The sequence below is a fragment of the Drosophila subpulchrella genome, chromosome 2L (assembly GCF_014743375.2).
Source record: "Drosophila subpulchrella strain 33 F10 #4 breed RU33 chromosome 2L, RU_Dsub_v1.1 Primary Assembly, whole genome shotgun sequence".
Classification (NCBI taxonomy): Eukaryota; Metazoa; Arthropoda; class Insecta; order Diptera; family Drosophilidae; genus Drosophila; species Drosophila subpulchrella.
The window spans coordinates 2,487,814-2,509,380 of NC_050610.1; the positions used below are offsets into that span (position 1 = coordinate 2,487,814).

Genomic DNA, 21,567 nt, shown 5'->3' on the forward strand with positions numbered 1-21,567 from the left:
GGCAAGTTCCCCCAGTCAATCCCAAAAAAAGTGCAACAATCCAACCGGCGGCCACAAAAACGTCAAACTTCAAAGCAACTCCAACCGCAACAAAGAAAAACATGAGTATGGAAAACAAGCTGAAATTATGATTAGTTGTAATTTGATTTTAGCCAGCCTTTTGCCTTGCGGTTGCATTTTCCCCTCTGCCATTTTGCATTTAATTATGTGCGAAATTTGTGATTTTATGGGCAGCGATAAAAGCAACTTTGCCTGAATCCGAACAAAAGCATGAAGCAATGGTTTCAAATTGCTGTTTCGACTGTGAAATACTCAGTGACCAGACTAGCTAGGCATAATATAAAAACTTTATATTATGTTATTCATCTAAAAAAATATTTTGAGTTAATAATGACCTTGGATAACTTTATATTGTTGTCTGTGGGCTACCAAAATTGTTCTTCGTGTTTAAATCCCATACATGTACCAAGTACCCCTCTACCCTTACAGATACAGAAGGTATCTAGGGAAAATAATATCTAAGAACGTGCCGCACTTTGGGATTCGGATCGTTCTCTCAACGCATACGATACTATTTGCTGCCTTTGCGATTTGTTGTTGTTGGGGAATTAGAGCAATGAACTGCGGCCACGTTGACTTGTCTCAGCCGGAACTATGAGTTCATAGTGCCCATTACGAGAAATGCAAAATACGAGAAGGCGAAAGGCCCAGGGACCACACTCGCATGCAGACAAACCGATTTGAGCACGAAATTGTACGGGTAAACATTCAAAATTCATAGCAACAACAATGGCTCCTGCTAACTGCAGTCCTGCTGACCCACAAAAAGGGTCTCGTTCCGGAGGTGATTGCACTACAGTAGCACCACCCACTTTGTCCATGTCGAACACCCCACCGAACATTACAGAAATTGCCTTCGAGGGCCCACGGCACGCGATGTGTCTCAAATGTCTTTGCAGGCCTCTTTTCCACGAATTGTTGCATTTTAATGAAAATGCATTTGGTTTTCCCAAGCAGTCGTGCATAAATAAGTATACCCCCAAAGCCAGTCAAAGTTTGCTAAAATGGAATCAGACTAAGTTGACTTTACCCACTCATCAATGGGTCAATATTTGGTCTTCTTCGGTTGAGTAAATAAAAGCCAGTTCACAATATTTGTCCATTTGCACAAAAGGCGATTGGAATGCCGCAAAAACAAAAGATAGCTAGGAAAAGATGAACTAAATATGACTCAGACTTTGTTTTAAAAATGAGATTAGTTATAATTTGTAATATCTTCTACTTTTAAACTGTAATTCAACTGCACAAGGGGCCCCAATATATTCCTTATTTTGTTAAATGTAAATTAATCTACAGTTAAATGTATATACCTTCTTTGTAAAAACAAATTTTGGTTGAGATGAAAATTATAAAAAATGTTTTGTTAATAATTGATTTAGTTACTCTTCTTGTGCCCTCCATTGTTCTTTAATTTGCTAAGTAAGTTCAACGACACTCCAAACACGCAGACAAACATACGAAAGAGAAAACTACCTTGTTTACTTACAATCAGCCAAATAAAAATATTTAAAATACGTCTACGAAAAAAGCCCTGGATGGACTGCGCTGGTTATTGTTTGATTTAAAAATATGTGTATAATTAATGGCTATGATTTACGCAGTGCTCTTCTGTTTCATTCATTATTTATTTGCTTAAAAGTGTTTTATTTATCAAGTGATGGCGTTGAGTGGATATACAAACGCAGACTACACGTGTAATTGTCTTTACACTTATTACGTTTTTGTGACAAACTTTCACTTTTTAACGAGTACTTGTTGAGTGATATTTTAATTCGTGGAAATTGTGTGAGCTTTTGCGATGTCCTCATACATATTTAATAGGCTATATCCAACAGCTAGTTCTAGAAATAGATTTTTCTTCCGTTTTTTTATGAGAGCATTTGTAAATATTTGAGAGATAGAAAGCACTCACATTTGTGAATGAATTAGTTGAGGTCATGTCCCAAATTAGCTCTTATCAATAACAGATACGACTGAAGTAGTAAGATAACCAGGCTTTTTATATATGACAGTTGGTCGGTTTCGAAAGACATTTATTTACGGCGCACATAACAGTGATAGATTTAATATGTTGATATGCAGTGGAAATTGGGCAACTCACGTTTCGGTAACTCATGTTTGGGCAACACAGTACATACTTTAGGTATTTTAATATTTTTTGCAGAAAAACATAAAAATAAACTCGTTTATTTCGAGATACAAATAACTGTAAAAATAATTTTCCATATAAATTGACCTGTAATGTTCCATCTTATAATCCCCCTCCTCTGTTTCTATATCGTTTGTAAACAACTTGGAATAAAGGCCGGGCAGCAGAGCGAAGCCAAGTAGATTTAATCACACGCAAAACTGGTTTATAAGGCTAAATTAATAACAGTCAACAATGGAATTATATATATGCCAGTTAGACCTTGCCCACCTCGAAAAACCTTTGATTCTCAGATAAATTCCAAGTTTATTTTCCAAACTTAAAGCCTAATTAAAAGTATGTATATATAAAAGGTACGATTTCTTACATAATACAATCATTAAAATACAATTAAATCACATTACACTTCAGTGTGGTCAACAAGCAAATAATGGGGGTAATGAAAACAACAAATCAAGCACATTTTAATAGGAATATGTTTGGGTGTCGCAAGAGGAATCTTTCGGTAATTTCCGCTGATTATTTGGGCACACTGCCAGCTGATGTTTCGCAATTTGTGTGCCCGTTCGTTCCGCCGTTTGTTTCACATACTTCCAACTAGATTACAGTCATGGCGACGAGCATGAGCAGCAGGATGAAGATCCCGGGGAAGATGAACATCAGGCAGGCGACTTCGAACATTTTGCTGCGGAGCCCTCCTTTTTTTTCGATCTGCCAACTGTTGCTATCGCTTGCGATGCAGGACTTCTCACAGAGCTCTTTGTTTTGGCTTGGGGTTTGGACCTGCTGCCATAACACACAGCACTCGGAAAAGGCCAGAAGTTTTGGAAACACACACACAACAGGTACGGCGTTCGCTGTCACACTGAGCCAGTCGAATTCGAACCTTTCCTCGTGTTTGTCGACGATGTTGCTGATGGGCAGCGATGTGTTGCTGTTGCTGTCGTGCTGTTGCTGCTGCTGCTGCTGTCGCTCGTTTTCTTGTCGCTTCGGCTCTTTGTTTGGTTGTGCCGGTTTTGGTCTCTCCTCTCCCTCTCTGCATCTCTCTCTCTCTCTCTCTATCTCTCTTGCTAGTATCTCTCCCGCTTTTTTCGATCGGTCCAAGCTTTTGTTTGGCTTTGCCTATAGCTTACCTTTCGAGTTCCCCCTACATCGGAAAGCTTCTGACAATTGCATTTCAATTTCATTGACCCCACACATCAGCGTTTTGATTTCCCTTCTGCTGCCTCGTTGTTTTCCATTTTCCCTTACTTTGTCTGCGAGCTGTTCTTATCGTCTTCCCTTGGGTTATCATGAATAACCTGGATTTCCTCAGGTGAGCTTCGGTCTAACACGTGTTGTGCAACTGACAATGTTGAGGATCTGTCTATAACCTCCAAAAGAAGAACAAATGGTTTTCTATGTAAATTTTGTAAATAGAAAAACATTAGCATTTTAAATATTAAAAATAAACATGGGGACACACTTTAATACAATATGAAGTTTTTTTTTTGAAGTATCCTTATGCCTATAAACATATTAAACAAGTTTTAAAATATAACTAGTTTATAGGGATTCAGAAAATAAACTGTTGTATTAAAGTGGTAAAAATTAAAATGTTTGATGTAATATGTTATTTGAGACTTACATATAAAGATTGCATATTATTAACTGCCCATCCAGTTCTTCGCGATTCTGACCGATAAAATGTATTAACGTTAGTTTTAAGGTACTAATATCTCATTCTTTATAAAGACAAACATTTTCCATGTTTTTTATTCATCTACTTAAACCTAAAATCCTTTTTAAATCTTCTAACATACCAATCTCCCCTTTGAACTCCACATAAATCATAATTATAGTATCAATACCATGACTAGGTCAATTCTACCTTTCAAAGATTTACTGGCCAGCTTTTCTGCTCTATAGTCGAAAAAAAGACATAATTTGAGAGTGGAATTGATCGTGACCATCGAGGCGACCTTTTACAGAACTGGTCTGGGGACTGCACCCATTGCCATGTGGAAAATTACAAGCAACCAGTTATGTTTACTTTGGGCTCTTTAAGTCCCAGACAGCGGCGATGATTGCTCTATAAAGTAGTATTCAATATGTGCTTACTGCCGTTAAAGCAATAAAAAGTGAACAAAGCGGGGCATTCAAGCTTCGTCATCTAATCAGTTTTTCACCCTCCAACACTTCCTGCGCATCTAATCTTATCAATCGTTGTTTACTTCTCGAAAATGTCTTCAATAATGATTGATTTACCTGCAATTGCCTTGTTGTGCTAAAAATATCAATGAACTGCACTGCATGACTGATAATTACCTAATTATTTTAATTTATTATATTTTGAGATGAATGTATTTAATGTGTTTTCTCTTTTATTTTCAGGTATGTAAATGACGATCTGCATTCTTAGCACATTTTTGTAGTAAGTATAAATCTGTGCGTGGGATATACATATATTTATATGTGCTCCTATAGTTTGTATCTATTAGCGTCTATTAGTCAGAGCTAAATGTTTTTACAATTATAATTTATTGGGGCGGCAATATATAGCCTTTTTAATAGCCTATTTTAAGTGGTGCTCTTTAGTTAGGGATTTGGTAACAATATTCTGCTAAGTATGCTATATAAATTATAAAATGTAATTATCTGAAGAGGAAACCGAATAGTGTCCCTTTTTATAAGCTTTATTGGTATGCAGATAAGTGTTTCGCCTGTGGGATTCCTATGTCAAATTTCAATTTATTGCGTATACGCCCCGTTTAAAAAATATAGTCTTACATTTTTTAAGTAGAAAAGGTTGTGGTTAACTTAACTACTAAGATAGAGCATATTTCGTAAACGCTTAGGTTCCAAGAAAACTTCCCAATTTTTCAATGTGCGAAAGTGTTTTCTTCCACATTACACAATATTACGTATACGCCTAGTAACCAACCATGATCAGGCATTAATTCTTTTAGCACAATTTCAACTCCCCTAGCTAACTGCTCTATTTGGCCTTATCAACTGAGAAGCCTTAGATTTTATTGGGCTTCGTTTTTATGACAAGAATCAGTCTAAGTTTGTCCCTTTGTTCCCTTTTCCCCAGTTAACTTCCACGACTTGAACGACCAACACGCACCGAAATTCAAATGTTTTCTTAGGGTTCTGAGCTTTTTGTTCTGAACATATATTCGCATAGCTGATTTTTATGGTTTGTTTATTCAAGTATGTGGGTCATGCTCCACTTGTAATCAGAACAGCAGGGAATTGGATAGGATGGGACGGTCCCGCATACAAGCAATTAATGTCGGGGCGTCCTTAGAATGCCCCCTGAAAAACTACATAGCTATTCAGTTCGGAAGCACAGGAAATGCCTTCAATTCCTCCACTGACATTGATTTACCTTGTCATTGAAATTCTTGAGCAGGAAATTCTTTCATTCCTCCATGCAATATTGTACATTTTTTGTGGTATTTCGCTGCCATTGCCTTTCCAGGAAGCCTTGAGGAAGGACCTTTCAAACGGTTTCGCCTCGTTGATAATTTATAAATTGGTGTAATTATTTTGGCCAGCCGAGGAGAACTTTCGAAAAATGGGGACAGCTGAGAGGCACTTCTCTCTCGTTCTCTCTCTGGGTTTTTGGCCTATTGTGCAGGGTTCATTTCTGCACAGACACATGCAATCGCAGCCCATCTCTCTTCCACTTATTACCGATGATAACGATGAATTTATGTTTTTTCCTTGTATTTTCTATATATACAAATATATCGTGGGGCTAGCACGCTTTCTTGGCCGATTTGCGCAGGCGTGAGAAAAGTGAGGGCCCCAAAACAGGAGCAGGTGTTATTTATGCTTCACCCAAACCCCAATGTGTTCTATATTTATGTATACATCAACAGAGAAAGAGAGAGATGGAAGGAAAGATAGAAAGGGCCCCTGCAGGCCAGAGCTAATTAAACGGAAACGAATCTCAAATTGGGAGGGAAAAACCAACGGAAAATTCAGATACAAATTTTCTTTTGGCGAGAGCTCGAAATTCACTTTCTTTGCGAAAATTGCGGCTCTCACGTGGCTCTCGCTCTCTCGCCTTTTCTGGCGAAAATGAACTCGCGCTTGCTCTCTTTCTGCACGGCTCTCTCCGTCTCTCTCATCTGCATGGTTGGGCGATGAACGCGCCACAAAAAGCTAGCAACAAAAAAAATCCTACCCTCAGTCAGTCAATCTACACTTTGGCTTCTTGCTAAACCAAACATAAAAACAAGCTGGCGAAATACAATATTTTGCAGCGTTAGAAAACATTAAAAATTCTCTAATAAAATTTGATAAAAGTAATTGCAAGAATTAAGTTCGTGTTTTATCGCTCGATTTCCACTGCTGTGCAGAAAAAGCCATTTTTCTGTGTCTTGTTTTTGTGGCAAACGCGGAAGTTTTCGCTGCTGTCGTCAGTCAGTCGTATTCGGACATCATCGCCGAGCGTTTGTGTGCGTTGAGGGTGCTTGGTGTGCGTGGTGTGTGTGTGTGTGAGTGAGCCTGCCACAAATTAAAATCTACAACAATTTCAAGTTGTATGGAAAATAAAAAATAAATCAAAGCCAAACCAAATCAAAGTGTTTCAGCTGGTTATATAAAATCAGCGAGTAAACGGAATGAAAATTTGCATCTGAGCAATCAAAAAGTGAAAGAAAAGGCAGCTACCAAAAAATCTTTCATTCAAAACGCCTCGGTTGGTTTGAGTGTGTGCGTGTGTGTTGGCCTCTCTCTCTCTCGCTCTTACAACTCGCTCTCGCTCGCTCTTACTGCATAGATAATTTCTAGAATTTCGCGCCCATTTGTTATATCTCTTTTTTTCCCGTACGCGATTGAGTACCCAGAAAAGTTTACTAAAATAATTACATCCAACACCAGTGACCAAAAAAGTATCATTCATGGAAAACAAAAACAATTTAGAAATCGCTTTTAATAACGGAAATATTTTTATTAAAAGGTAATGTCACCCAATTCTAAATTCTAATTATTTGTGCTTGTGTTGTTAGTTAATTCGTTTCGGCTTATGATTTCATTGTGTTGACCAGAACAAAATAAATGGCAAATTATCCAATTGAAAATATTCTTCACATCTGATCAACATTAAACGAACATCAAACATTTATGAGCATTTCCGACTAATTGTTTAAGATTATTTGAGGGATTTCGCTGGGAATCTCTGCTTGATTTGATGGTTGGGTGAGGTCAAAGCCTTGGCTATTTGGGGGTGCACAAGTATATACAATGTTCCTTGGCAAGGCAAAACTCGGGTTGCTTACCAGGGTTATCAAATCGGCAAATAAAGTAGCAATCTATACAATAAAAAAGAATTTTTTATGTTAGAAACAGTTGGCATGCATTTGTTTGTTACGCATGACTGGTCTTTTGTGGAAGAATAAAGCAACATATGAAGTTAGTTTACAAAAATCATTGTTAAACACACACTGGAAGTTTTTTATTCATATGAACTTAAATTCATTACTGCTAAGACGTATTAAAAAAATGTATTTCAATTTTACACAATGGTATCGACTATCATACCAAATTATACCATTCTTTTTATGAAACTACCCCCCCAACTATCTAAATTTCAAAGTAGTACCGAAACCAACCGCAAAAGGATCCCTAACATGCCATACCTAGTCTCTATAGTAAATATACCTCCCAATAGAGCACAGCACTTCAAATCAATACAGGAAAATACTAGTCATTGAAATGGCAAACATTTAATCGCCTTGACTGGCGCTTTGCCTTCAATGTCACGGCGTCCTTAATGGGCCAATAAAAGTGTCCTTCTCCCCAAAGCCGAACGGACATTAATCAGAAATCAATAAACAAGGGAAACCAAATGGCAAATTCCCCTGGAAGTTAAGCGCAAAAAGTTTAATTGTGCAAACATGATTGAGGGCATTTCTACGAGAGCCAACGAAATCATTGATTTTTCTCTATCTTATGCTGTTTTTCCTTCTTGTTCTTGTGCTTTCCTTAACGAATCATTGTTGTTCTTTTGCCCACACAGAACATTTGAGGTTGTCAGCTTATTCGTGTTTGTTGTGGTGTGTTTGTTTCCCACGCATTCGTTTGGCTAAAACCATAGAAAGAACCCCACCCCCCTTTTGATTACGCAACTCTTACTTGAAAGTTGATTTTCATTCATTTCCTTGACGTTCTTCCGTGGAATTCCCTTGAGTTTGGGCCCAGTTTCGTTATCGTTCTGCAAGCCACAATGGCGTCACGTCAACGCTGCGAATACGCAATATTTTGACTGGTGACCTTAACAAAGGGAGGTGGAGGTTAAACCGAAAGAAAACGATGACACACACCCCGAAAAATATTATCAACTTCTATTTGGCGAGAGCGATCTTTCTCGCTTGAATGCAGCTTTGCCTGTAATTTGCCAATTTTGGTTATTATTAATTTAATTTGAGATCTTTTCATGCTGATAATTTGATTTAAACTGCTTAGCATCATCATCAGCTGTACACGTCACACATGTGAGTGTATAGAGAGATAGAACATCTGGCTGGTTCATTTAATCGGCGGTTGCCTATTAAGCGGATCGCATTTTGTGCATCTCGCTTTTCGATTTCGAGTAAATGAATCTTGATGAACTCAGCCGGCTTAGAGCGGTTTTAGCCGGTATTTCGCGACTTTAATGATCTAATATTGATGGTTCTTTTATGTATTTATTGATTTATGATGGAATGATAAATCAATTGAACAGAAAAGTCGTTAAAAGAATTGAACGGGGAAATTACTTTTACGGAACCTAATTGAGCACAAACTTTAATGAACCTTTGAATTAAGTTATAGGAAGTAAATTAGAAATTGGTGTTTGTTTTTGTGGAATTCGTTTCAGTATGCGCTTTTTTTTTGACTTAATCTCTTTAAATTAGCTAATTTTCTTTAAAGGTTTGAACAAACTTGACACCTTCCTGTAGTTCTTAACGATACATGCGTTTTTCATATATAGTTTCAGACGAACTGTTATTTTGTAAAAGTCGGAATTGTTAAAAACAAGCAAACTTGACAAGATTTTTGGCTGGAATAGATGAGATGCAGTTGCTGGCTTTCAGCAACTATTCAAAATAGACTTGGTCAGTGTTCTCGTCTTTATGATAACTTTAAAGAATATTTTAGCCTTAATTCTTGCATAGGTCTTTTAAGTTTAATACCTTTTTACCATAAGACCGAGAAAATTATTCCAAAACTATTATCTCCGTTGTTGCCATACAGCAATTGCTCAAACTGATCATTTGGGAAACTTGTGTACACAGAGAAAATTTTAACGTTCTCATCTGAGTTGAAAATGTTCTTAAAAATAGTACTACATTTTTAAATTGAAAATGTTTTTATTTTGCTCGAATCTAGTTTGCATAGTATATCTTAACAAATTAACTATTAGTCCAGTCAGTAGTGTATACTAATCAAAAAGTTGTTAAATAAACTCAATTTAACTTTTTTCTTCTCACCATTTCGTTCTAATATTGAGAACATTGATACCAAAATGTACTTACACGGTTTTAAGAACGAATGTTCTTAATTCAAGAACAATGTACTTGAACAATTCTCTCTGTGTAGCAATTATTTTAAAGGTTATGGTGCAGCTCGAAAAAAAAAACACCAAACAATCGAATAGTCGCAAGATTTAAAATTAAATCTTTGTATTTTCTAAGAATGGTTCGATTTCTTTGTCTAATCAGACTTTTACAGTGCAGCCTTTTCAATGTGTTACGAAGTGACACAATCAAAAAGTAACCATTACTCCATAAATACCGATAAAAACGCAGTTTCATATCAACCCATGATTTTTTTATACTCCACCCATTAAAGTAGAAATTTATAGCCCGAATGCAAAGCTATTTCGTAGATGCAAAAGCCCTCGGACTGCTGAAATGCAGCTTACGTGATGAAATCGTTTTGGAAATGTTGACGTCCTTGGCAGCATTTTGCGGCAATTGTGAGTAGCTCAGTCGCTGAGTTGCAACTGGAGATGCCATAAAGTCAAGCGAAGCTGAGGGAAAACTATAAAATTTTATCATAAAATCAAGAGGGGGAATGGGGTTCAGAACATAGCGAAGCATCCGCCACGACCCACATTTGCACCCACACAATCACTTCGAGCATTTCATGCTGTATCTGTGTATATGTATCTGAGTCTGCTGCTGATTGTGGGCTGTATCTGTGTTCGCCCGCTAGTATCTGTATCTGCATCTCCATTTGTATCTGGGCGAAGCAGTTGCAACAAAGAACCGAACTAAACTCAAATAACAGCATGTTCAGGTTTCGTATTTTTCTGTTGGCCCATTCACAGGGAGATAGCTCGAAGAGGGGGCGAAAGCAGGCCACCCACCCCTCGTTTGCCCCACATGGCGCAATTTTCAGGTCAAGGTCAGGTCTGCTGGTGTGCAACTGTATGTGTGTGCTTTTGTGGCAAAAACGATTTCGTTGTATTTTTTTCTTTTTATTTTCTCTTGTTCCCAAAGCAAGTAATGCGCTTTTGGAAAGTTGACGAGTCCTTCGCCCGATCCTTGTCCGTACTTGCTTTTTTGTGTTTTGTTTTCCATAGCTCAATGACGCGCACACATACACACACTTAAAAGGGCCCGCACACAGATACTTTGCATAATTCAATTTTACACTGCGTGTGTTGCGTTTAAATACGCATAAAGTTACTAAAAGAAGGGGAAATGGGGGCAAGATGAAGGAGATTTCGACTCCTTGCTGACATTGTTCTATGAAGTGCATAAATTTTACGCTCAAATGCTTTTTACTGTGCGCCTTGGCAGGGAACGATATTTATTTATGGCAGTACATTTTGGAAAGGAAAAATATATGTCTGTCCTCGATTTTAAAAATCTTTCTTTAACTTTGAGTGGGTATTCCTTGTTTAAGAATCAAAATTTAATTTTCAGTAAAACTAGACAATGTCAAAATAGTATAAAAATACTTCAACATTACATATACTTTTTAAATTTTTTATTTCCTCAATTGTCGTTTAAAATACTTTTTACTTAATACTAAAATTAAATGTTGGGTTCATATGCTGAAATGGTAGGTTAGGTTAGATCCCAAGTAGCTGTTAAGTTAGGAATTCTAAAGGAAAAACATTTTCTGAGCATCCAGAATTAATAAGATATGATTAGTAATTAAATGTTCAGGGAACATATGGCAGACAGTTCAAATACATTGTTTTTAGAAAATGTATTTCAAATGCATTTTTGCTTTATAAATATTTTAAAAAGGTACTCTTCGTTATTTTTTAAATTATTTCTTAACGTATTTTAATAAATTTTTAAATTAATGATCAGCCAAGTAAGAAATCACCTAATATTTTCGCCTTGTTTCCTTCCCAAGCCCATTTAATATGTGCCAAGATTCCCCAAGCCAAACCTGATATACTAGGCCTTCCATCACTGTAATCTCCCATTACCGCCGCGCATTCCATCTGATGTATCAAAGCTCACTGGCCCCCAGCACGTGCTTAGCGAAACAAAAAATCCTTGCCAAACATCCATTCAACCATTGTGTTGACTACCTCAGAAATTATGCCCCTACAATGGGACTCGAGCATTAGACTTGCAGTTCATTTTCATACAGACATTTTATTTTCTTGTTTCGCGCTGTGCTCTGTGTTGTTTTGGGTTCCATTATGAAAACGCTTTCAAGGCGAGATGGTTTTTGTGTTGTTTCATGCTGGGCGCCGTGTGTCAGTTTCAATTGAGTGGGGGATGTGAATGGGAATGTGAACGAGTTTGTTCTTTGGCAGAGCAACTCAAGGTTTTCCACCAACTCTGTAGAGGAAAATACTTGGCATGCTGGTGCCCCAAACCCGACCTCTCCTTCCGAGGGCTCAGAAGTGTGGACCCTTGACAAAAAAAAGTACTTGGACCGCCTCTCTGGTACGTGACTGGTCGACTCGGGTTGTGTGGGCACAGGGAAGTCAAAGTCAGGGTCGAGTAACGTAGTCGTTAGGGCCTCAGCACTTGACTGTATTAAAAACCTAAGCGTATGATATCGCACAAAAATATATAAATAATTCTGTCGAGTATGTTCTAACCTTCGTACTCTCGGTTCGGGTGATTAAAAATGCTAATTAATGTGTGTAGCACATCAATTTTAGTCACACTGTATTTTGGGGCCTGCTTTTTAGTAATGTTTCTCTGGGGAGCCATCTCTCGTCCCTCATTATGGCTGGAATGTCTCTGCTTTTTGCTTATCGCATCTTAAACAAGTTGTTGGACAGTTGTTGACACACAAGTGCCTCCAGCCGGAGCTGTCATACTTCTAGCCGAACTGTCAACTAGCTGTCAACAGGCGCCATTTGTTGCACCCACAAAGGCTGGGGGGAGCTGGAATAAAGTGGGAAACCGGCGACCCAGTGCCTGACTAACTTTTGCATCAGAGACATATTACATTTTTGTGCCACTTGACAGGCGGTCGGAGCAATATCTTTGGCTAAACAAAACGGTGGCCCACTCTTCCAAACTAAAAACTAAATATTGTCGTGAAAAGGGAAGATCATATATTCGACACTGCGGTTCGGCTTTTCCTTTGAAATTATCCTTAGTCACTTTAAAAATTGGGTTCTTTTTACACTGTGTGGGACGTAAATATATTTTATTAAAACACGCTTGTTCACTCTACTTTCGAATCTTTTAGTTGTGCTTACAAGTCTTTATATAAAGGGGTGCCTCAAAATTCATAACAGTTTTCAAATCACTAACTATGGTGCCTAAAAGTATGCAACAACGTATATTTGGTAAATGTATTTGGCAACGGACTAAATTAAATCATACCTTTTAATCTTATATACATTTTAACAGGTTCCTGAGATATTGGTTACATTTGTATACAATAAAAATTTTTTAAAAGGATATATAAGTGGACAAATTACACATTGCTGTAAATGTAGTGTTGGGACATAGAACTTCTAAACAATTAATAGCCAATAAATTATGACAACAAAAATCCGGTAGTCGCAATTGTTTCTGTTACTGCATCTCGCATGCTCCCTCATCCGCTTCACTTGTGTTATGTAAGCGTTGCTCATCTCCCGTTTGTACGAGTGTGTTTTTGTTGTGCGAGGCATGCAACAAAATGCCTCGTGGCATGTCAGAGCTCTGCGAATGTTAATTAAATACTTTACTCCACGCTGAAACTTCGCTCTTAATAATGAAACACGCAAAACACCCACACAATCACCACCACCAACACCACAACACTCGACAAATTGCAGCTGAAACAGAAATTAATGGAAATTGGCAAAGTTTCAAATGAAAGCAACATTAAATTTGCCAATTGCTTTTGTGATTTAAATTATGGTTTTTTGGTTTAAGTATTTTTGTATGACTATTGCAGGGTGTCAAACATTTTTATTTAGGCGGAACAAAGTTTAAGGTTATTTATAAAGGATTTTTAAATTAGAGTGTAACATTTAAAAGTGTCCTGCTCATCGTCCGATAAAAGTTGCGTAATATACCTTAATTATTAATAATTCTAAATTTAACGTTATTTAGAAGAGATTTTAAACCAAAATGTAACATATTATAATGACCAGCTCCTCGTCCGTTGAAAGTTACGAAATATAATATATAACAATATAGATATAGTCAATTAAAAAATTACTGAAACTTTTGGTTATTAAAATAATATTAATACAAATTTAGACAAATACTATAAAAAATTCGTACACAAAAATTTGGCATTTTGATAATTATTTTACAAACATTGCAGTCAAGTTTTGTTATTAAATTTTGAAGCCTTTGCAATAGTTCTTTGATATCTTTGGCTTGCCAAATTGTAGACTTTTATATTTCAAATTTTTGATCGATTTTAAGTTAAGTTCGAATTTGGCTTCACGCAAGACAATAAAAGTGCGCTAATAAAACCGCACAACCAACTTTGATCAAACAAAAACAACAAAGCTAACGCGACAGAACCACAACAACAATTGCATGAGAGTAAGTGTTGCCAGCATGGCGGCAACAGCTACAACAAAATGGCTACGTTAGCCAACAAAATGGCTGCCAATATGGCGACGACCAGCAGCAACAGCAACAACATCGCCGGCAGCGAAACCGCGCTGCAGCTACAACAACAAATGCACCACCAGCAACAGCAACAACAAAACGCAAATCTGATGCCCGCCGCAGTCATTCATCCAGAATATTTACTCAATAATGACCGCGGTTTATTTAAGGTTTATTGTTTTATCAAAGATTTCATCGGGTAAGTAAACAGAATACAGGATACAAAACACAAGCCAATTTATTACTGGAAGATACTATTTAATCAACATTAATTATTCGAATTAAATCGGTTAATTATATATTATTAAAAATCAAAGACGCTGTATTATTTAATTTGATTTTAAAAGAATATTCAAATATTCTTAATCTACACAGAGAAAATTCTGACGTTCTCATCTGAGTTGAAAATGTTCTTAAAAATATAACGACATTTTTTAAGTTGAATTTCTTTTAATTTTGCTCGAATCAAGTTGAATTGGCGGTATTTATATTGTATATCTCAACAAATAAACTATTAGTTCAGTCCGTAGAGTATACTTATCAAAAAGTTGTTAAATAAACTCAATTTAACTTTTCTCTTCTCACCATTTCGTTTTTATATTGAGAGCATTGATACCAAAATGTTCTTACACGGTTTTTGAGAACGAATGTTCTCAATTCAAGAACAATGTTTTTGGATATTTATCTCTGTGTACATAAACAAAACAAATAAAAAGGGCTATATAATTTGTTATCAAACAAAAACAGCCTTCAACCACCTCGTACACTCAGAGAAAAACAAATAACTTCGATCAAGAAATATTTGTTTGTTTATTTTACTTACATTTGTTTTATTTTTAATATAAACAAAAAGCTATTTAATGATACATTGTATAAAGATCCAATAAGTTGGAAGTAACCATTCAAAGTCGAGAACTTCTGTATTTCATATAGAAACATATGTTGCTTTCAAGTTCAATTTTGAAAGCAGTGTAAATTATGATTAACACCTGAAAAAATGTATATTAATAATTTGTTTGTTTTTCTTTATTCTCTCTTTTCTAAGAACACCCTGTATCAGAATCTTTGTTGTAGGGTTTTTAGTATACCGGCGCTTATCGTTTTTCATGACACACATACACTTTTGGAATTCCGAGTGTGTTGTGCCTTTATTTGTTCATATAATTCATATTTAATCAACTGATAATATAAGAAAACTGTTCAACCTGCCTTTGTGCTGACTGCCTGGCTCTGGGGCTGTGCTCCAATTTCTGTGCTCCTGATACACTTGCTGACATTATCACCTGCCCTGGCTCGGCAAATGATATGGCAGCGAGGCTCCGGCTATGTGATAAGAGCCAGCCACTTGATATTTTCCAACAAAGCGGCAGAACAGCAGAGTAAACTTATGTTACCACACTCAATATTGGCAGATGAAATATAGAAAACTATAGAACTGGACTGATAGAGGTCTTTACTTGGGATTTGTTATATGATAAGTATTAGACAACTGTGCAGGTTATGCAGGTTCAAGTAAAAATTTAAGAGTTTATAATGATATATCACACTGATACTAAACTTCTAAATAAGGAAGTAATAAGGAAATAAGGACTGATAGAGGTCTTTATTTGGGATTTGTTATATGATAAGTAGTAGATAATTATGCAGGTCATGTAGGCTCAAAACAAAACCCTTAGGGTATATAAAGACATTTCTCAAACTGATACTTAACTTATAAATAAGGAAGTAATAAGGAAATATGATCCTTACTTGTAATTTGTTATATTATAAGTAGTATACAATTATGCAGGTTATGTGGGTTCAAATAAAAATATTTCTTTAAGGGTACATAATGAAATTTCTCAAACTGATACTAAACTTCTAGATAAGGACAAATTAAAATTCTTTGAGAACCCCTTCGCAAGTTGGCCTTGAGAATACAATTTTTTAGGTACTTGTTCGAAACAATTTGAAACTCAAGCACTCCCAGAGGAAATGTTAGGAAACAACTGTGTCAATAAATAAATTCCGAATTTTACTTAGTACCATTTCGGCCAAGTTGAAAGAGTGATAAAGCAATATGAATGAGGAGCTAGGTGACTTGGGCTGTATGGTCAGCATTGCGTTGACCTTTTGTGCGGCTGCCTTGGCGTATTTATACGTCTATCGATATCAATTGAGAACCGGCGGACGCAACCAACTGGATTTGGCCAAGTTGTGTGCTACCGATCTGCCCGACTTACCCCCTATCAAATTGACCCTGGATCAGCTGTCGGGTTTCGATGGGACTCGAAGTGATGGGAGAATACTGGTGGCGCTCAGGGGAAAAATATACGACGTGTCCAGTGATTTCCCAGAATTCGGTTTGAATGGCACGCTGTCTCATGTAGCTGGCAGGGACTTCACTTACTATCTCGAGACAATTATGGACATGCATAACTCGGAGATCAACTATGTGGATCGGTGGGAAGCCATTCTGGAGACGAATTATTCACGTGTCGGCATCGTGATCGATGAGCTTGGCAATCCCCTTATAGAAAAGATTAGTAATGTGGGTGTTAAGGACTCAAAGATCCGAAATACTGAAATAGTCGAGCAAGATAAGGCGGTTATGGTGGATGCAGAAGAAATCGGAGTCACTGTTCCGGATACTGTTAACTCAAATGTAAAGGCGAAAAAGACACTAAATGAGGTTCTAACAGCCGAAACTTTGCCATCTGATACAATACCAGAGAAACATTTGGAGGAGCCCAATTCAGATCTCATTATCAACGCGGAGATGTCTGATTGTTAAAAATTAATATTTAGCCTTATCGGGGTTTTCTTTTTGCTTGTTAGGTGATTTTAAATTTCTTAATAAAGTTGGTTGGCTTTGAAATAAATATCCTTAGTTTTAGCATAGTTTTGCTACAATGGCTTTTTCAAAATTGTGTGTGCCCATACTTAATGCTTAGCATGCAATTTGTGCTGTTTTTATACCCCTAAATATAATATAAAATATCTACCGAATAACGCATATATATTCTTGATCAGGATTACTAGCCTAGTCAATCTAGCCATTTCTGTGTTAATGTCTGACTATCTGTCTGTCTGTTCGTTTTTAATCTTTTTAACAGTTCTCGATAACAATACAATTTTGATAAGAAAGATTTTTCAAAGTATTTTCCATCTTTTACCCATTCATCAGAAACACTTTGATATACTATTTTTTGTTCGACACGTAACACTTATTAAGTAGAAATATATGTAAACAAAATAGTGTACGTAATTTCTGTAGAACAAAATTGTCACGTCCGTTTTGTTGTTTCGTTAGCCAACATTTGTGTATTCATTAAAATTCCTAGAAGTCTATTTTGTGCCTTTGGGGGCTCAACCGAGCAGCCTCCCCAAAACCACTTCACCCCTTTCCTTTGACACTTGACGATAAGTGCCAAATTAGGCAGAGTATTTCAATTATAAGGCCGAACCCATTTAATCTTTGACTCATCCTCGATCTGCCCACCTGCCAACAGCCTGACAAAAGAATATTTCGAGTCGGGAAAAGGGCGCACGAATTGTATATGTGCAGTCAAATTTTGGCCATCAACACCCACTCGGATGGTGTCACACATCGCGGTGCTATTGCCAAAATTGGCTAACCGCGAAAATTGATGCTGTTTTTCTTCTCATTTTGCTGGTGGTCGGTGCCATTTGGCCGACAAATTACACTCGTGTGACGTCTTTTGGCAGGAAGCTAGCTCTTTAAAATTGCTGAAATTTATTTTTACAGATACCCATGCATTTAATTTGTTGCTATACCTGATTACGACAATTAATTAAACCTGCCTCTGCTTTATTTTATTTTCATCTTCATTGTTGCCGAATTGCGTCTTTTTCGAATTGACAGCGCTTTCAATCAGTTTAAAATTAATTATTTGGCTAGGCATAAGTACTTGAAATTGATTGGAATTGGATTACAGTTAATTAATTGATATTTATTTTTGCATTTTCTTTCCAGGTAAGCGTTTCCATTTCAAGTCACTCACTCGCAAACGACAGTAAGTTAAACGGGGTGGGATAATTGTAGCACAGGGATAATTAAGCAGAGGAACGTGAACCGATTAATAATTCAGAGCAGGGTTTTGAAAGAACATTTTGATAAGGGGGAGGGGGGCTTAACCAGCATTAAACAACCATGTGATATAATTTATTAAATATACATGGCTACAGCATCGCTAGAAAAGTATAGTGTAATACCAAAATCAATATCATAGAGTTAGCTAAACTCTCTCAAATGAATTGTATCTGAAATGGTTTTTAATATATATTTATGTTTACGATTCGCAGAGTCCATCTAAATATATATTCCCTTCAACCGTACTGGTTTATCAATCCAAGCATTGGGTCCATTAACTTCGTTTGATATTTTCCTGACTAATCCATTCGACAGCTCTTCACACACTCAGTCTGAAGGGTATTTGCACAACCTTATATATGGTTCCAAAGAACTGCAAAGTTTCATACTGCCCCGCAAATGGTCGAGTTGGAGTTGTGCTCGGAATATTGACTGTTAATTAAAAAAAAAGCCAGTCAAATATTGACTTTGTGCTGCTGTAAGTGCTGTAAAAACAATGTCCAAGTCAGGGCAACGTGACTGAAACACCTGGTTAACGACAGCAGAAAAATGGTTTGCTTGTAATATAACAATATATTAGTAAATTGTTAAATACGACTTAACTACCTTTTTATTTTATAAGAATAAAATGACTTAAAAATTGGCTTTTTAAATCTTGCCAAACCTTTTTGTGAAAAATAAGCGGAAGTATTTCCTGTATCCGAAACCATCTCGTATTACCCAACGTCTAATGGTCTATATATAGAAAATGACTCACAAATAGCAAACATACCGCGCTTATCGCTAGACCATATAGATTATTAGTGGGCCGATAAGAGCTGAGTTCCTTGATGAGAACGTTCAACTGACAGCTGCCCAGTCCCAATGACATTCAACCAATTGCAATTAAACGCCAATTAGACATGTATACGACTGTTAACGCCCATAGATACACCCGTGTGTATAGAGATATAGATAGGTGGCTGAGGAAAGCAGCGTTGAAATATACCAAGCATAAATTCGCCTTGGCTGCAAACTATTTTTGCCGCTTTAACGTTTGCTCAACTCTAATGAGCCAATAAATTCACATTACGTATACGCGCAGGTGGCCAGCTGCTGTAATTTGCTTAAATCAGAAAGCAAAACTGAATCGTTTGCATTTTCCTTTGCCTCGCTTTTCTTCTCTGACTTTTCTTTCACTCAGGCGCGGCCCGTTGTTGGCTATAAATTTCACGCTAACTCGACACTTGTCGCAACCTCTTTCCTCTAATTTTCCTGTTTTTCCCTGCCATTTACCCCAAGGCTTATGAAATCTAATTTCTTCCTCTGTTCATAATTTGTCATTAAATCGCTTTTCAGTCAGATGATCATATAGAACATTCGATAAGTCATGCGTCAAGGCTTTGTGTTGCGTATTTGCTTAGATTTTCCGCATTTTCATATTTATTTGGTTGGAGTTGGGTAGTCGAGTGGCTTATAATCAAAGTGCACACGCTTTTCCTGTCATTTGATAGCTATTGTTTGCTTTTAATGACGTCAGTGAATAGTTCATATAAATTCTGTTGGGGTAGTATAATTGGAGTGATGGTAAAATATTATTTTATCAATTATTAGTGTAGTGCTCTTGGTGATGGCATTAATGTGCATTTTTATTTTGAATTTAAATTTAGCAGCCTCTTTTCAGTACTTGGAGAGAGTGATCATGTAGCAGGGCGGTGTCTTTAAAGCAGACTGACTACCATAAATTCTACATCCTTTCCAAAAGCCTTTGATTAATTGATTTTGTGCTTTCGTTTGTTATCAGTATCATTTACATATTGTCTTTATATGGATTTTAATAATAAATACCTTTTAAGACCCATTTGTTGACGGCAAGACAAAGTCTTGAAAAGATAAAGTTTGTTCAAGGGCGGCGTGTCTTTATAACAACAAATAATTATTTGCAGTTAAATATCGTGCTAGAGATGGAAAATCGTTTACGAATATTTATCGTAGAATCTTTAAAAGTCATATCATTCCTAATGGATGTCTTTTTAAACGTTGAGTTACTGAACCATCTCTGCCTTAAACGAATGATTTGCATACCAACCTCCTCGTCAGCAATATGATTGATGATGATTGCCGTTCAATCAGCTTTCAGGGGTTTTACTTTTTGTTCAATCCCTACTTTTTGCCACCCACAACTGGTGCCCTCCCAATATTTCAAGCTCTTTTTCGTTCTCTATTCTTCACCGCTCCAGCCATCACTCAATGCTAATTATCAGACGGCGATTAGATAGACTACTTTTTGATAAGGAACACACGACGGTTCTTCGATGTAATCTACTCTGTTTTTTCGCTTGGCGCGTTTCGTTTTTTGGACTTCATTTTTTCTCGTTATCGTTCATCGGCGTCGGAGCTGTGCTCCAAAAAAATACAATAAAATAAAAAATAGCTTCGGCTCCGGTCGTGTGTGTAAATTTTGTTTCTCGCCTATTATTCGGCGCTGTCGTCGCCGCCGTCTTCCCAAACTAAAGAGAGGAGAAACGCAGAAAAAATGTATTTTTGAAAATAATTTTATTGCTGCCGTTGAGCGCAGCCACCACTGTCGACGTCGCCAGTCGTTTTTGGATATTGTGTAAAATTCGGTTTTTGGTTCGAATTCAGTAAACAAAATCTTGTCGCCGGCGAGAGACGCAAAACGCGAACAAAAGCTAGTTTTACCAACAAAAAGCTGCAAGCGAAGATCAACCAAAAAGTAAAGAGCGAAGAGTGTTTGTTTAAACAATTTGCTATAATTTAAGTAGCAGATCTCTATCCCGTCCGTCTGTCGCTACTTGTATCTTACGGATACGCGTCGAGTGATGACGTCCGTTGAATGTTGCTGCTGTTTTCTGTTGTCGATGTCGATCTCTGGGTACCCTGACCTTGTTACTGACTGTGAATTCTTAGTTTATTTATCTACGGTTTTTCTTTGGGCCCCTATTTACCTACAGTTGAGATACAAATCTATCTATGTACTTGCCGATCGCACGCACAATTTATCTAAATCGAATTCGTCTAAAAATAAGCGGCGAGCGAAAACAAAATGAGGGAAAACGGCAAAAACAAATGGTGGAATACATTTTGGGTGGTTCAAAAGTTTTGCCTTGCATTCGCTTTTCTTGGTGGGAGATCGCTTGATTTGTTTTCACATTCGAATGGAGCCAGAAATGGACCGGAGAAAAGCGCAAATTAATTTCACAAAATAGTGAACATTTAAGTGTCTACAGTTGGGCAAG

The 21,567-nt window shown here is 37.0% G+C and overlaps 2 protein-coding genes across 8 annotated transcripts in view; both read left to right on the forward strand.

Moving 5' to 3' along the window:
* The window catches only part of LOC119546495 (protein bunched, class 1/class 3/D/E isoforms), a 107,055-nt gene that overhangs the window by 40,774 nt on the left and 44,714 nt on the right, over positions 1-21,567 (forward strand). The window contains exons 1-2 of one of the 7 annotated variants that reach the window (XM_037852802.1): positions 6,492-6,507; positions 7,085-7,163. The exons of 4 other annotated variants lie outside the window; for them this stretch is intronic. In XM_037852802.1, the coding sequence (XP_037708730.1) occupies position 6,507; positions 7,085-7,163 (80 nt within the window). In that variant the 5' untranslated portion in view covers positions 6,492-6,506. 2 more of the 7 variants (XM_037852799.1, XM_037852803.1) reach the window with 2 other exon arrangements.
* On the forward strand, positions 16,166-17,096 carry LOC119546497 (membrane-associated progesterone receptor component 1). The gene has a single exon (XM_037852805.1). The coding sequence runs from the start codon at positions 16,295-16,297 to the stop codon at positions 17,006-17,008; it is 714 nt and encodes a 237-aa protein (XP_037708733.1). The 5' UTR covers positions 16,166-16,294; the 3' UTR covers positions 17,009-17,096.

Excerpts from the sequence above, each read along its gene's own strand:
- LOC119546497 (XM_037852805.1), top strand. The coding sequence starts at position 16,295 with ATGAATGAGGAGCTAGGTGACTTGGGCTGTATGGTCAGCATTGCGTTG.